This window comes from Mobula hypostoma, chromosome 20 (assembly GCF_963921235.1).
Source record: "Mobula hypostoma chromosome 20, sMobHyp1.1, whole genome shotgun sequence".
NCBI classification, from domain to species: domain Eukaryota; kingdom Metazoa; phylum Chordata; class Chondrichthyes; order Myliobatiformes; family Myliobatidae; genus Mobula; species Mobula hypostoma.
In genome coordinates this window covers 46,444,186-46,461,463 of record NC_086116.1, presented here as the reverse complement: position 1 = coordinate 46,461,463, position 17,278 = coordinate 46,444,186, and the positions used below count along the sequence as shown (strand labels likewise).

Below are 17,278 nucleotides of genomic sequence, written 5' to 3'. Positions count from 1 at the left end.
CATCTACATGATTTACTGTCTCCATCATCTGTATTGCTGAAGATTATGGTTTTGACTATCAGCTCTGTATAGCACTGACTTGCTAAATGCAGTAAGACTGATTGGCCATGACCATGCATTATGTTTAGTATCATACTTCGCTGGTCCCACTGGAGCTCCTCTCCTCTCAAAGCTGAAGACCAGTAGCTGATCAAAAATGATAACAACACTGGTACAAAGCCTGTTCACTAAGAATGATGTATGGCCAAGATAATAATCCCTGGTCATCAGCGAGACTAATGAGAGGGGTACGATATTTGAAAGGACTGAAAATGTAGCTAGTTGTGTATGAAGACACAGTTCAAAATGGCAGACCAATTAGCTTGGTAAATCTGATAAGATCATTTTTTTTTGCAGCATGAATGTCAGGTATGAGGAGACTTACTCCTGGAGGTTAACTTGGAAGACACTTCATTCCATTAGCTCTGCCCTGGGTGTTTCCTGGCATGGTGGTCATTTCTCAAAGGACAAATGGGGCTCCCTCCACCATTCTCTCACCATGTATAAAGCAGTATCTGATATTTCAAGTACTGATATGGTCAGGTAGGAAGTGTGCATAGGAACTAATGCCCCAATTCCAATGGGTGTAGGAATAGGCTCCAAGTGCATATTACTGGTAATGTAATTATGGGACATGCATTTTCCTCCAAAAGGTAACAAAATAAGATTATTTTGGTAAAATGATGGAGCATTTTTCTATAATTTCCTTGAATTTATTTTGATACAGTGAGTAATTTTTAGATACACATAAAATAACAGTCATGACGCACATTTATAGAGAGGGACGGTGCTTGAGGTTTTCACTTAAATCTGCATTTCAACTTGTGTCTTGTTTTCAGCTGGAAATGTTGTATGGATTGTGACTAACTCCTTGCTGGACTATGATGATGCCTCTGCTGTCAAAAGCTACCAACTAAGTGTAATCGTCACTGACCTGGCATCCAACATTGCAATATGCAATTTGACTGTCAATTTAAATCCTATTAATGAAGCTCCTAATTGTGAAGCCCAATTTGTAGCGGGGACAGGTGAGTGTAATGTAGTCAAGATAAGTAAGGTATAAGATAATAAACCCTGACAAGGGCTCTCAGCTAAACCTGTCCATGAATATGAACAGCAGACCAATCAATTAAATAATTTGACAGAGTTTAGCAAATAATAAGGTGCACCTTGCACAATGAGTTATGACTAAGATTTTAAGACAGCTTTCAGTGTATTTAAGTTATCTTTGATCTATACACTGCTCATGTGGAAAACCTAGCAAATGAACAGAAGTGGTGTAGATCCATCAGGATGAACCATCCCAGAAGAGTTTGAGTACCTGTATGGACAGGGGAGGCCATCGTCCTACAATAATCCCTTAGTGCACACCAAGCAAGTGCTTTTTGCTTCCTGTGATTACTTCATGCACAACAAGGCAGTTGAAACCATTTTCTTGTTGAAGTAAGTTTAATGCCAGGCTGACTTGAAAAACTCTCCTAAAGCTGTTTTCCAATCGAATCACCGATATGTCTGAAACACCATTAGCTTCCAGATTTATATATCAATAAAATATGGCTTATCCTCAGGACCAGCTGTGACAATTCCAGAAACCAGTGCTCTTGGGATCTCTGTCTACAAGTTAACTGCATCTGATCCTGATGAAGATACTTTACATGTAAGTTGTTCCCCAAAAACTAATTTTGACTCAATCCAATTAAGACATCAGCAACCAAAATTCCTTCTAAGCAGGGCTTCCCAACCTTGTTTATGCCTTGGACCCCTACCATTAACCAAGAGGTCAGTAGAACCCAGGTTGGGAACCCGTGTTCTAATCCAGTTACAATGTGGCCCATCTTTATCAATAACAGCCATGTCAGTTCATTTATATGGGGAATTCCAGGAGAACGGATACTAAGAGCTGAATCACTCTTCCCAGAATAAGCAATATCATCATGCCTGCAAGCCAATGTTAACATATTTGATTCAAGACCTTTGTCTTTGTTTTGGTATCAGGTTCTTTTGTGTTTCTGAGCTATGTGCTATGCATCTTTTAGCTCTCATATTCCTTTCCTCTAATAGATTTTTGGATATGATGTTTCCTACGTTAAATATCAATGTGCCATGTGAATTTCCTCTCATATACTTAACAAACTGTGAAATTTGTGAAAAGAAATAAAGTTTCACTATAGCGATATTTTTAAAAAGTCTAGATGAGTACGAGGGGTGATTGATAAGTTCGTGGCGTAAGGAGGAAGAAGTCAATTTTAGAAAACCTAGCACATTTACTTTTCCTACATTTACACACTTAGTCCAGTGGTCATGAAGCATATGGATCCCTTCTTTGTAGAAGTCGTCGTCTTGGACCTCCAGAGTGGTCCACAGCAGGGCTGATTGATAGGTTTGTTGCCCAAGGTAGAAGGAGATGAGTTATTAACTTCAAACTTTCTGCATTTTCACTCAGAGTTGAACTGCAGATGCATGTAACGAGAGTCGTATAACTCCATCTACCTTAGGCCACAAACTTATCAATCACCCCTGCTGTGGACCACTTCTACAAAGAAGGGATCCATATGTTCCATGGCACCTGGACTAAGTGTGTACATGTAGGAGGGGACAATGTTGAAAAATAAATGTGCTAGGTTTTCTGAAATTGACTCCTTCAACCTTAGGCCACAAACTTATCAATCACTCTCGTACATGAGTAGAAGAGGTTTAGAAGGCTATGAGCAGATGGGACTGGCTGACTGGGTAATACATTCGGCATGGATCAGATGGGCCAAAAGGCCTGTCTTCATGCTGGATGACTCTATAACTCTATGTGCTCTGCTACAGAATGGAACATTACATTTAAAGATATCTTACCATCATTATTTTCAAGTATACCATTTTGTCGACTTCCTCCACCAACACCACTGCACGATTTAATGTGGATAATTTGGGTCAAATTACCACATCAACTGCTTTGAATTTTGAAAATGGTGACACAGTAAGTGATTCATTGTTAATGCTGACTAATGAGAAGATTTCCAGCACAAGTATTTTATTCTAAATGTTTAACACACTGACATTCTGTTCTTCAATCCAATTCTTCATCCCAGCTCTTCTATGCTGTGGTATCTATTAATGACAATGCAACTTCAGGCCTCGGGTGCACGGGCACCGTGACAATCACAGTTACTGATGTAAATGATGAAAGTCCAACCATCAGGTACATTAATTATCATTCTGACTTTGCTGATATAAACCAGTCCCTACTTTTACTAGGGCACTCTGCATTAATTGGGACATTTATCGTACCTCCAGCTCCTGTCCTTTGAACACTTTGATCCTGAATGAAGAAACAGCTGCTGGTTCCACACTGATCACTTTATCTGCCGTTGACGATGATGTAAATGATGTCTTGGCTTTCAGCTTTGCAATAAATGAAACTGACTTTGAAATCCACACAGGTAGGAATTTCATCATCTATGAGCTGTGACAGCTCAGTGAAGTCCAACCTACAAGGGCACCAGTATTGCACTTTTCATTATTTTACATGTCCTAAGATTCCGTATTTGTGATTTTTTTAGCTTGTACATTACTTAAATTAACACTTCCTCTATTGTTTCTATACCAAATCTGTGTGCATCTTAGCTGAGTGTTCCAACTTTTTTAGACCATAAGTCACAGGAGCCAAATTAGGGCCCAATGAGTTTGCTCCACCATTCCATCGTGGCTGACTTATTATCCCTCTCAACTCCATTCTCCAGCCTGAGCCCTGTAACCTTTGGCATCCTGACTAATCAAGAACTTCTAACCCCGTGGAGTACAAGCCCAGAACCATAAATCATTCCTCATACGTTAACCCTTTCATTCTTAGAATCTTTCTCATGAACCTCCTCTGGACCCTTTCCAATGCCAGCATGTTTTTTCTTCAATAAGGCGCACAAAATTGCTCATAGTACTCCAAGTACAGTCTTAACAATCCTCAACATTACATCCTTGCTCTTATATTCTAGTCCTCTTGAAATGAATGCTGATATTGCATTTGCCTTCCTACCATTGACTCAACTCGCAAGTCAAACTTTAGAGAATCCTGCACGAGAACTCCCAAGTCCCCTTGCACCTCCAATTGCTGAATTTAGGCCCCTTTTTGAAGGTAGTTGGTGCTTTTATTCCTTCTACAAACATGCATGATCGTACACTTCCCAACACTATGTTCCATCTGATACTTCTTTGCCCATTCTTCCAATCTGTCTACGTCCTTCTAAAGACTCCCTGCTTCCTTAATAGTACCTGCACCTCCACCTATCTTCGTATCCTTTGCAACCTTGGCCTCAAACCCTTCAATTCTGTCACCTAAATAATTGACATTTCGGAAAATCCAAGCAAACAACATCCACTGACTTTCCTGCTTGTTATTTTCTCATAGAATTGCAACAAAATTCCTCTGTTCTTATGTTAATGGTGTTATTTCATTTGTTAATGGGTTCTGTATTGAATTAGGTATGCAGGTATTATCTAGCTTACCTCCATTTTTGCTTTTTATTTGTGGTTTCTAACACCGATTTGTTTTTGTGTTGTTTCATCCTGGTAATGTTTTTCACCATTGCTGTGTCTCTGTTGCTCTCTGTAGTTTCTCACTGCTCACAGCTAATAGACCATTGTTACTAACAGGCCAAAATTGGTATTGGTTACCTTACCTTTGTATGCTTGTATTATGTGCCTCTTTTGTCTTTTAGCTGGCCACACTGCACAAATCACCAACACATTCAAGATGGACTATGAAAATACCTCTGCTATCAGATTCTATACATTAAATGTAGTTGTTACCGATTCAGGAGGTAATTACGCAATATGTAACTTGAACGTGACATTGAACCCCATCAATGAAGCTCCTTTATGTGACGCTAATTTTGAAGCTGGATCAGGTGAATATAATCAAACATTTAATTGAAATATAAATTAAATGATTGCAATATTTTGGGCTTACCCTGGCAGCAGTGCCCACTATTTTGTTCTTGATGTCTAATTACTTGATTTAAAATGTAGTAAATCTGTCCATTTTTAGTGTAGTGAATTAGTAGCCAAAGCTGCTCACAAATGCGTAGATGTGACTGGGAAATCTGTCACATTACAAGGGTAGTCACTTATGCACATTTTTTACATGACTACAATAATGTGTTACTGAAGATAGTGGGACCTTTGCTGAGAGCCAGAGTGGAGTGTGTTTAACAGTAACCGTGCAATCCTATGATGTAAATTTATCACTGAAGCTCTGTAAACAGTGACTTGCCCTGAAGGGCTACAAAACTATGCTGTTTATTATCCATCTCTGTACAGTGTACTGTGCCATAGTGGATAATTAATCTCAAAAGGTCCCTACCTTCATAAATGGCAGTCTTCATCACACTGGACTGTTTCTACCTAGTATCAGAAACTGCTGTGTGAGGAAAGTACAGCAAATCCCCTTGATGTCACACCAACTATACAGCAATATAAAAATATTATGGTTGCAACAGTGTTCTGTATTCTGTGGCATCTGAGCTAACTCTTGACTTCTCTAAACCCTGCCACAGTCCACAGACAAAAATCATAAGATTTACTTGCTTCTGAGCTAGATATGGATATCTCTAACAATGTAATACTAGCATGAAAAAAAACCCGCACCTTATATTGACACTTATTGTATAAATATTCACTCCCTCCCTCACTAGCACAGCACAACTCCTCCGTACACTTTTTGCCAAGCCTCCTGACCTACTCTGCAACTTCTTCAGAAATTTCTGCCAATCTCTAGACATCTCCTGTCTAGAAACACAAGGGCTGCAGGATATAGGGTGCCATGGAAGTGTAGCAGTTAGCGCGACACTCCCACAGCTCGGGGTGGCAGAGTTGAGTGTTCAGTTCCAGTGCTATCTATAAGGAGCTTGTACATTCTGCCCATGACTGTGTGGGTTCCTCCAGGTGCTCTGGTTTCCTCTCATAGTGCAAAGGTGTATGGTTAGTTGGTTAATTGGTTAGTGTAAAATTGTCCCGTGATTAGGCTTGTTAAATAGGTAGGTTGCCAGGCAGCACAGCTTTTTGGGCTGGAAGGACCTGTTCCACGCTGTCTCTCTAATTAAATAACAAACACATAAATAAATAAAAAATGTGACTATTTTCCCTTCCAAGACAAAGAATATTCTAATCTGAGAATTTGTGTGTTTTCATTCATTGTCAGTGAATCATTGTCCTAAAACTGCCTAGCTGTCCAAACCATAACTCAATGCGGACTGCAATGGCTCAATAACACAGCTGACCACTACTTTCCCAAACACAATCAGAGGTGAATATTACATGCCAATGTTGCCAGCATCATTCATTTTTGGCATGTAGTCCTAATCATTGTATTTATTCTGTACAGTCACTTGATAGTGATGTTATAACTTTTTAACTTCGCCTTGGCAATTCTGATGCACAAATTATGTATTTTTGCTGGTCATAATTCATGCAAAAATACATAACTTTTATATCAATGGAAATCATTTTGTATTAAAGACATTTTCTTTGATACAGGACTGACTGCCACTATTGCAGAAACAAGTGCTGTCGGTGCCTCAGTATACAAATTAACTGCCTCTGATCCTGATGGAGATACTTTACACGTAAGTCCTTTTGTGATAGCAGGTTCTTCTGACAGGGCATCCATGGGTAATGAATGGGTTCGGTTTCTACAGATCCCCAATGTCCATCTTATCCACAAGTTGGAAAATACATAAAAATCACAACTACACCTTCACACAGTGCAATGATTGGCATCAAAAGTACATAAAACTAATGAGAAAGAACAATTTCTGAAAGTGGTATGTGTGAGAGAGGAAACTAGTTCTACTCTTTGTAGAAATGAACGTATCTATCTATATTTGACCTTCAAATGTAATAATATTATGGGCACTCATTCACATGCAGGGCTGGGAATGGCCAGTACTTTTTATTAACTTTACTGACTTTAAGACAGGCAGTGGAAGAACTTGATTCATACATTTTAAGCTACTTTAATCCTTGTGATAGTGATGCATTTCATTTGAATGAAATTCAGATTCATGTACTTTATTAGTTGATTAAATATTCCTAAAGATTTTTTAATGATTTTTAGACTTCCAAAGGCTATTTTTAAAATACTGGCAAGAAGTGCTTGAATACTTAGGAATGTGAAGTTCAGGGAAATACATATTGGACATCTTTGGTAATTGATCAAACTGAGCTGTGGTCAAATGGATTTCTCTATTTGGGGCTCATGATCTGACCACCAGATGATTACAGTCACGACCTGTACAGCACATGACCACACTTAGATAGGGCAGAGTAGGCTCCATTGACCAGGCTTCAAAGGCAACTGTTAGGTTAATGTGTGGCGAAGCAATAGGTGCAGGACATCTAATGTCAACAAATTAAGATCAAAATAGAACACAAGATGAAGCGATTCATAAATTCCCTACTCCAGAATAGAACATTCCACTTACAAAAATCTACTGTTCTAATTTTCAAGTATTCCCTTCTACCGAGCTCCTCCACCAACACCACTGCACGATTTCATGTGGATGATCTGGGTCTCATTTCTACAGCAACCACACTGAATTTTGAAAATGGTGACACGGTTGGTGAAATATTATTACTACTGATAAAATCCTCTGCACATTTACTTTACATCAACTATTTTAAAACCTGTGTTATAGATTTCATTCTAATCCTTCACTCTTTTTTTGCCCCAGGTTTTCTATGCTAAGGTATCTATTGATGACAATGCAACTACAAGCCTTAGTTGCACAGGCACAGTTACAATCATTGTTACTGATGTAAATGATGAAGCTCCTACCATCAGGTACATTAAATATCATTCAATTATTGATTAACAAAATTTAGTCCCATTTATAATAATTGTTCTCTGAATCATAGATCATAGAAAATGTATAGTTCAGAAATGGTCCCTTTCGGTTCATCTTGTTCTTTCCAACTGTGATGCCTAGCTCTGTTCATCCCATTTGCCCTCAATAGGTCCATATCCCTCCACACCTTTCCTGTGCAAACGCCTGTTGACACTTCCAACTGTATCTGCCTGCACCACTTCCTCTGTTAAGCTTGTTGCTGATATTCACCACTCTCCGTGTGGAAAACCCTACCCATCAGATTCCTTTTAAATTTCTCCCCTTTCATCTTCAACCTGTGCACCCTCAATTTCTAGACTCCTTGATAGCTCAAAGAGATTTGAACTACTTATCCAATCTATACCAACAAAAATTGTTTTTTTGTATCTCCAAAACATAAAACTAATTAGAAGAAAAGGAGTCTGAAAGCGAGTCTAACTTCCTTTTTATTTTAAGCAAGGTGCACACGTATAACGTGGTAGAGTCATGACTTACTGAATGCAGTTCACGTATTTTACATATAACCAATCATGCATCATTTAAACAAACAAATAATGCTTAATCAAACAATATATTAACACTATAGTGGAATATTAAATATACACCAAAAATCACTGGCATTTGTGAGAAAATCATTGGAGACTGGCATCTCCTAAATTTCTATTTTGCACCAAATCCATGCAGTAAAGTCGCACATTACAAGTGTTAAAACATTCAGATCCTAGAGTTAGATAATGCTGGAATTACTCAACAGATCAAATTGCATTTGTGAAGAAATAAAAATTGAAAAGATTCAAGATTCGTTTGCTTTTCACATGCATATTGAAACATACAGAGAAATATGCCATTGCATTAACTACCAACACACCCAGATGTGTGCTGGGGTCAGCCCACAAGTGTTGTTACACATTCCAGTGCCAACATAGCATTTTATAGGCATCCGTTAGTCTCGTGAGACCATGGATTTGCACCTTGGAAAGTTTCCAGGGCGCAGGCCTGGGCAAGGTTGTATGGAAGACCGGCAGTTGCCCATTCTGCGAGTCTCCCCTCTCTACACCACTGATGTTGTCCAAGGGAAGGGCACTAGGGCTGATATAGCTTGACACTGGTGTCATCGCAGAGCAATGTGTGGTTAAGTGTCTTGCTCAAGGACACAACACGTTACCTCAGCTGAGGCTCAAACTAGCAACCTTCAGATCACTAGACCGACGTCTTAACCACTTGGCCAGGTGCCAACGACAACATAGTATGCCCATAGTTAAAATGACTAATATTTCAAGTCAATGATTATTCATCAGACCAGAGGAAACTGGGGTTCACTATGAAGCACCATTTTAGTGCATCTTCACACTAGTCTCTCTGATTGTTTTAGCCTTAAGTCTTTGTCTATTTTCTGATTTTCCTGTTACAAGATGGTGCAATCAGTGGTGGAATAGAGAATATTTACAATAGTTTCCGGACTTTCAATTTTAAATATACTGCTCATTAGTTGCTTCAATACACTATCTCAATCAGGTTGCTTTCCTTTCAGTAAAATACTTTCTGTTACATTTTGTGAAATCTTGGCAAGTCATGCTATAAGAGCTTTCTGAGCTACCCCGAAGGCTGCAGTGTTATTGTTCTCCATTGTGGCAACACCTCTAATCTCAGACAATACTTGCAATTATCGCCATACCATGGGGTGACATTAAATGGTGATATATCCCTTCCATCAATTTCACTCTGGAACCATGGCAAGACTGAACATTACACTTTTGTTTAATCTGCAAAATACGATCATGTCAAAATGGTTCTTGTGATGCGTCTAGTGTGGTAGTGTAGTGGGTAGTGCTTGTCGCTCTCACTTCCAGCTTCCACCACTGGCTAGCAGTCTCACAAAAAGGAAGGTTGAATGTGTAAGTCTCTCCCTGCCAGTACATAGCCTCTCCAACAGCAAGCCTCATGTAGTGCCTCCTCGCTTGCAACACACGGAAACGAGCTCAGCATGCGTGCAGGAAGCAGCACCAATGCAGTCGTCGATGTAATGAAGGAAAAGTGGGGGACAGATACCAGAATAGGTTTGGAACATAGATTCCTATGTTCCCCACTTTTCCTTTGCTACATCGGCGACTGCATTGGCGCTGCTTCCTGCACGCATGCTGAGCTCGTTGACTTCATTAACTTTGCCTCCAACTTTCACCCTGCCCTCAAGTTTACCTGGTCCATTTCCGACACCTCCCTCCCCTTTCTAGATCTTTCTGTCTCTATCTCTGGAAACAGCTTATCTACTGATGTCTACTATAAGCCTACTGACTCTCAGAACTATCTGGACTATTCCTCTTCTCACCCTGTCTCTTGCAAAAATGCCATCCCCTTCTCACAATTCCTCCGTCTCTGCTGCATCTGCTCTCAGGATGAGGCTTTTCATTCCAGGATGAGGGAAATGTCCTCCTTTTTTAAAGAAAGGGGCTTCCCCTCCTCCACCATCAACTCTGCTCTCAAACGCATCTCCCCCATTTCACGAACATCTGCTCTCTCTCCATCCTCCCGCCACCCCACTAGGAATAGGGTTCCCCTTGTCCTCGCCTACCACCCCACCAGCTTCTGGGTCCAACATATTATTCTCCATAACTTCCACCACATCCAACGGGATCCCACCACTAAGCACATCTCTCATCCCCCACTCTCTCTGCTTTCTGCAGGGATCGCTCCCTACGCGACTCCCTTGTCCATTCGTCCCCCCAATCCCTCCCCACTGATCTCCCTCCTGGCACTTATCCTTGTAAGCGGAACAAGTGCTACACGTGCCCTTACACTTCCTCCCTTACCACCATTCAGGGCCCTAGATAGTCCTTCCAGGTGAGGCGACACTTCACCTGTGAGTCCGCTGGGGTGATATACTGCGTCCGGTGCTCCCGATGTGGCCTTCAATATATTGGTGAGACCCGACGCAGACTGGGAGACCGCTTTGCTGAACACCTACGCTCTGTCCGCCAGAGAAAGCAGGATCTCCCAGTGACCACACATTTTAATTCCACATCCCATTCCCATTCTGACATGTCTATCCACGGCCTCCTCTACTGTAAAGATGAAGCCACGCTCAGGTTGGAGGAACAACACCTTATATTCCGTCTGGGTAGCCTCCAACTTGATGGCATGAACATGACTTCTCTAACTTCTGCTAATGCCCCACCTCCCCCTCGTACCCCATCTGTTATTTATTTTTATACACACATTCCTTCTCTCACTCTCCTTTTTCTCCCTCTGTCCCTCTGACTATACCCCTTGCCCATCCTGTTTCCCCACCCCCCCCTTGTCTTTCTCCCTGGGCCTCCTGTCCCATGATCCTCTTATATCCCCTTTGCCAATCACCTGTCCAGCTCTTGGCTCCATCCCTCCCCCTCCTGTCTTCACCTATCATTTTGGATCTCCCCCTCCCCCTCCAACTTTCAAATCCCTTACTCACTCTTCCTTCAGTTAGTCCTGACGAAGGGTCTCGGCCTGAAACGTCAACTGTACCTCTTCCTAGAGATGCTGCCTGGCCTGCTGCGTTCACCAGCAACTTTTATGTGTGTTGCTTGAAACTCCAGCATCTGCAGATTTCCTCGTGTTGACGCCATAACTTAACAGGTTAATATGGTAAAGCAAAAACAATCTGCTGGAGCAACTCAGTGCGTCAAGCAACATCTGTGGAGGTAAAGGAATCAATGCTGTGGATCAAAACCTGTATCAGCTGACAATTCCTTTTCCCTTACAAATACAGCTTCACCTCAAGAGTTCCTCCGGTAGATTATTTTTATTTATTCTTTAAATTTCATTTTAATTTGAGATTCCAAAGTAAGTAATGGTGAGCCATCTTCTTGATGTGCGGCATCACCGCTGCTCCCACATTGTGGTTGAGCGGAAAACTTCAAGATCTTGACCCGGCAAGGATGAAGGAATGCCAAGGCAGGATGGTATGTGACTTGAAAGGGGCACAGTTGTTAATGGTGGTCCCAGCAAAAGGAGGGAACGTCGAGGGGAGGGGCAAAAGTTCAGGTCTATGCCAGGGATCTTGACTCGAGAGGTGACAGTATTTGACAGTATCCTGGTGAGAACTGTTCTTATGGTGCGGATAATACAAGATAGGACCCCAACATTTTCCATTGTATCAGGGTAGACATAAAATACAGTACAAGTACATGCAAGGAACCCAGCACCCGAAACTTGGTCTGTTTAAGTAAAAGGAGCATTTATCACATTTGCAGCTCCTGCCCATCGAGCACTTTGAACCTGTATGAAGAAACAACTACTGGAACCACTTTGATCAGTTTAACTGCCTCCGATGATGATACCAATGACAACCTGACTTTTAGTTTTGAAGTAAATGAACCTGATTTTGAAATCCACCAAGGTAGGATCTCCATTAACTTTGCACAAAGGCAATTGAGAAAGAGCAATATCCAAACTATTTCAAAGAATCAAAATGCAAATTTATATTTCTCTTGGTTCAGCAAATCAACCAAGACATTACTCTTAGAAAAGTTTTGTGTGTATACAGTTTTTGTTTTAGGATTGTTGTGTTATATTTGTGTTACTTGTTTTTAAAATCACATCCATGTGCTTTGCTGATTTTTTTTTCTGCTTAGTCCTGAGCTTGTGATAATTTTTTTCTATTAAATATTGCTGCTCATAATGAACAGTCCTTTTTTCGTTTTCTATAGCTTGTTCACGTGCTCATGACTCTCTGTCAATATGAGCTGGTCATCAGTGCGTTCTCATTTGATAGTTTGTGCTGAGTACACTGGAGCATTGATCTGTTTTTGAGCTGCATTTGTGATATCTTACATTGATTTGTTTTGTAATATTTTCCATTCAACAATGTATGCTTCCAAATGGCTTTCACTGCTCATAACTTACAAATTGCTGCCATCAGTGGTTCTGAAATGATGTGACTATGAAATATTGAGCCTCTTCTACCTTTCAGATGGCAACACTGCAAAAATCACCAATGCATTCAAAATGAACTATGAGAATGCCTCTGCTATCAAATTCTATACACTAAATGTAGTTGTTACAGACGCGGGAGATAATAAAGCAAGGTGTAACCTTAATGTGACACTGGTCAACATCAATGAAGCTCCTGTATGTGAAGATGCTCTTTTAGCAGGTCAGTTATAATTAAGTTTTAATCTCAACATAAAGCTATGAATAGCAACTGCAATGCTTTTGAATTTCACTGCTTGCCAATTTTTGCACTATTCATCGTTTAGTTCTTTCGGCATAAATTATCAGGCTACATTTTATTTGGAAGGTGCATTGGAAAATCTATGGGTAAACTTGAATGTTACCTCAGCTGTTAAATTGTTAAAGTCAGAGCCACCACAACCACGTGCAAACTTGTTGATACTATAGTAGCAGTAGAGTTGGAAAGAGGGACAGTTGATAAATCCTCTTTGGGGACAAGGCCCAATAAGTATACCATTAAAATAGCATTCTATTTTTGTTTTGGAAGTCTTTCAATTCCGTGCCTGTGGGAATTGAATCTCAGGCCTTTGAAAATTTGACAGCTGAAGGGAGGTATGAGCTTCAGTATCCAGCTGAGGATTGTTCTCTAACCACTGCTCGTGTACCATCAGGAGCGGTGGTGCTTTCTGGATGCACACCGCAATGTTGTCTCAAGGTGTCTTTTTTCTTCTGAGACCTCCCTCTGCTGCATCCTACCCTAGCCCTTTGCAGCTTCCTTTTCTCTGACCACTAGGACAAATTCTCTATGGCAATTCTCAACCAAAAGCCAAACAACCTTCAACAGCATTGCAAAGCATATCTCCCTTCCCAGTCACACAAGATCCACCAGATACCATAAGACCAAAAGACAAAGGAGCAGAAGTCGGCCATTTGGCCCATTGAGTCTGCTCCGCCATTTTATCATGAGCTGATCCATTCTCCCATTTAGTCCCACTCCCCTGCCTTCTCACCAGAACCTTTGATGCCCTGGCTACTCAGATACCTATCAATCTCTGCCTTAAATACAGCCAATGACTTGGCCTCCACTGCCACCTGTGGCAACAAATTCCATAGATCCACCACCCTCTGGCTAAAATATTCATGCTGAGGCAGAGGACATGAGGAGAAGAAACCAAAATCCAACTTTAAACCCATTAATCTTTGATCGAAAAGGCAGTTAAACTTGCTTACTAATACAATAGATTAATGACAAGGTTGGTTATGTTATTTCAATACAGAATCATTAGAATGTCAGAAAGAAACTACCTCCAGGTTATTGTTTATACTAAGTACATTTCTTTTGGTACAGGACCATCAATTACCATTCCAGAGACCACAGCTATTGGTGCCCCAGTTTATAAATTAAATGTGGAGGATCCTGATGGAAATTCTTTACAAGTAAGTCTTTCAAATGGATTATTGTTTCTTTTCTTGATTAAATTTCAGACATTGAATAGAAAGGGTTTTCAATCTCATTCAGAATTACTGATTCTTAATGGCAATGAATGTTCATGAAGTTGTTACATAGGAAATCCAAAGGTATTTCAATATTTTCTTGTCCTTAATGATTGCTGCAGTTGAATTAATTCTGACCCGTGGCAATCTCCAACAGGCTAAAAGGTGCAATGAAGCACAGCGTTGTGCAGAAAGTCGTTTTTAATTTGCACCATTCACACACTAATGGGCATTGATAATAACAGAGATCCACAGGGTGCTAGTCCATTTAAGTCATCAAGATTTGAACTAGATCCCACTCCCAGCCATAACACAACACACAGTAGTTATATTCTTTTGACGTTATGAAATTAAAAAAAACTTGAAATTGTATTTGATATTTAAATATAAGTTTTACATAATTAAAAAAGATGGCAACTACTGCTGAAGGGTTTTGGACCAAAATGTCGACTGTATTTTCCATAAATGCTGACTGACCTGCTGAATTCTTCCAGAATTTTGTGTGTTGCTCGGATTTCCAGCATCTGCAGATTTTCTCTTGTTTGTGGCAACTACCAAAGCAATTTAACAGCAAGTTTATACTCCAAAAGCAGTGGGAAAGTAGCAAGATCCCATGGTTCTTCTTACCCATTGAGTTGAATCATGCAGCTATGTTCCTTTTTCAGTCTCTGGGCAGCAGGTGAAATGAACTCTAGCCTCTGCCGCCAGCGTTTAGCTCACACATGTGCATACATGGCACTTGATACAACTGGTTTGTCTTATTTCATCCTGTTTTGTTGTTGTTGATGTTGTTATTGTTGTTGCTGCTCTACTGAGCATTGTGAACATGCTATATTGGCACTGGAATGTGAGGTGTCTCTTGCGGGCTGCCCCCAGCATGTCCTTTGGTGTGTTAGATGATGAAGCAAACATCGCATTTCACTCTATGTTTCAACATACATACGTGTAATAAATAAATTTGAATCTGAACCCTTTAGTTGGCGAGCGGCTGATGTCAGGAGGACTGGGCCTGCCAGTATTTCGCACCTGGTTCACAAAGACCCTCCAGGAGCCTTGTGAGGTTTAGAAGGCTCCAAAGCTGTGCCAAATAGCTGAAGAAGATGGCACCAGCAAACAAAGCGATCAAGGGAGACATCCTTCAGATTGTTCATGAAATTACTTCTTTCACTTCCCCTAGTTCTTCTTCCTCTTTCAAACATGATTCAACTCCTATTGGAGCCTGTGATCTTCAGTTTGATGGTGTGTTTTCGGGCTGATTGAGTGATCTGGCACTTTGCTGTCTCTGAGGGTGTTTGGGGAGGTTTTGAGCAGTGTGTGGCCTGGAGGTCAGGAAGCCTGGAGACGGGGCGTGAGCCCATGATCGCCTCAATTTCTCACTGATTAAAGCATTGAGGAAGAATGAAATGAACAAGACAAGGACAAGAATGGAGAGCGAGCAGGTGCTCAGCACAGTCTGTCTGTGAGTTACTGGCCTCTCTCTTGCTCACTGTTCCTCAAGAAGGAGCTTATGTTTGATAGATCTCTCTCTCTCTCCCTCTTGATGGTTGCTTCCGGAGGATGGTGCCGTGGTCTTAGGTCTTGGGCAAGGTTTAAACAATGTGGTTTCTGGACTGGGCTCTGCAGTTCATGTAATGATGTGCTTCCGATTTCTGGTTGCTCCTTCTTTTGTTGATATTTTGTACGATTCTGATTGGGGCAGGCTGGCTCTGCAGCCAGCTGCCTACAAACAACGTAGCACTAGACTGAACTGAACAGAGCTGATACTGAACACTCCTGCACTGGGTCCAAGCTCCAGAGCATATTGAAGCAACAGAACCCGATGTTTGGTCCATGATTTAAGCACAGGGTCGAATTGGAAAGGTTGGGTACAGGTCAAATTGAGGTGGCAGGGACCAGACCCCACAGCATATCGAAACGACTGAACCTGATGTCTGGACGACGATTTAAGTGCTGGCCCAGACTGAAAAGGTCAGGGTGTCAGGGCCCAAGTCGAGGGACGGGTCGTTTCAGCTCACTGCTCCACGCGTTTACTCAGCACTGCGTAGCACTGAGGGTCTGTGGTGGACTCTCTTTCATGGACTTCAGTTCTGAAAGCTATTTGCTTGCTTTTACTGTTCGAATGATTTGTTTTTTCCTCTGCACATTGGGTGTTTGACAGTCTTTTTTTTAATGAGTTCTTTTGTGTTTCTTCGGTTTGTGGCTACCAGTAAGGAGACGGATCTCAATGTATACATACTGTGATAATAAATGTACTTTGAACTTTGAACTGTTTCATTGACTCTGTGGTTTGATGTTTTACATTCTGTGTTTTTCAATTACATTATTTTTTTGCCATTGCATGATTTGTTCTTTTTTTTTGCAAGTTAAGGGTTCAATGTTTTTCTCTGAACAGGTTCCATGGTTTTCTTTGTTTTGTGGCTAACCGTACAAAGAAGAATCTCAGGGTTGTATACTGTATACATACTTTAAATCTCAGGGTTGTATACTGCATACATACTTTAAATCTCAGGGTTGTATACTGCATACATACTTTAAATCTCAGGGTTGTATACTGCATACATACTTTAAATCTCAGGGTTGTATACTGTATACATACTTTTATAATAAATGTGCTTTGAACTTGAACTTTGAACAAATAGGCCCTCATGGTTCATTGGAACACTTCAGGTGCAGTGATGGGGCCAGTCAGATCCTTGGCTGCTCCTGGGAGATGAGGACATCTCTGGAGTGGATACAGGTGAACACAAATGGCCATGTGGAGCTCAGGCTCACTTGCTTGATACACCGGTCGTTGGAGCAGAGGCATCAGGATAATGTTGGAGCTGTTGATGCTGAGGACTTTGATCTTCAGCGGTTCAGCTGGTAGTGCTCTGGGTGGGACATGGGCGGGCAATGGATCTGGTTCACACAAACGGGTCCAAGGCATGGCTGATGAAACATCTAGGGACTGG

General features: G+C 41.0%; 1 protein-coding gene across 9 annotated transcripts in view; it reads left to right on the top strand.

Annotated features, from left to right (window-relative positions):
- Positions 1-17,278, top strand: part of LOC134359482 (protocadherin Fat 4-like) — a 164,068-nt gene that overhangs the window by 58,180 nt on the left and 88,610 nt on the right. For 7 of the 9 annotated variants that reach the window (XM_063072794.1, XM_063072796.1, XM_063072797.1 and 4 more), the window contains 12 exons: positions 879-1,067; positions 1,608-1,696; positions 2,900-3,007; positions 3,120-3,229; positions 3,325-3,470; positions 4,743-4,931; positions 6,559-6,647; positions 7,532-7,639; positions 7,755-7,864; positions 12,134-12,279; positions 12,853-13,035; positions 14,182-14,270. In XM_063072794.1, the coding sequence (XP_062928864.1) occupies positions 879-1,067; positions 1,608-1,696; positions 2,900-3,007; positions 3,120-3,229; positions 3,325-3,470; positions 4,743-4,931; positions 6,559-6,647; positions 7,532-7,639; positions 7,755-7,864; positions 12,134-12,279; positions 12,853-13,035; positions 14,182-14,270 (1,556 nt within the window). The remainder of the gene's footprint in view (positions 1-878; positions 1,068-1,607; positions 1,697-2,899; positions 3,008-3,119; positions 3,230-3,324; positions 3,471-4,742; positions 4,932-6,558; positions 6,648-7,531; positions 7,640-7,754; positions 7,865-12,133; positions 12,280-12,852; positions 13,036-14,181; positions 14,271-17,278) is intronic. The other 2 variants (XM_063072800.1, XM_063072799.1) reach the window with 1 other exon arrangement.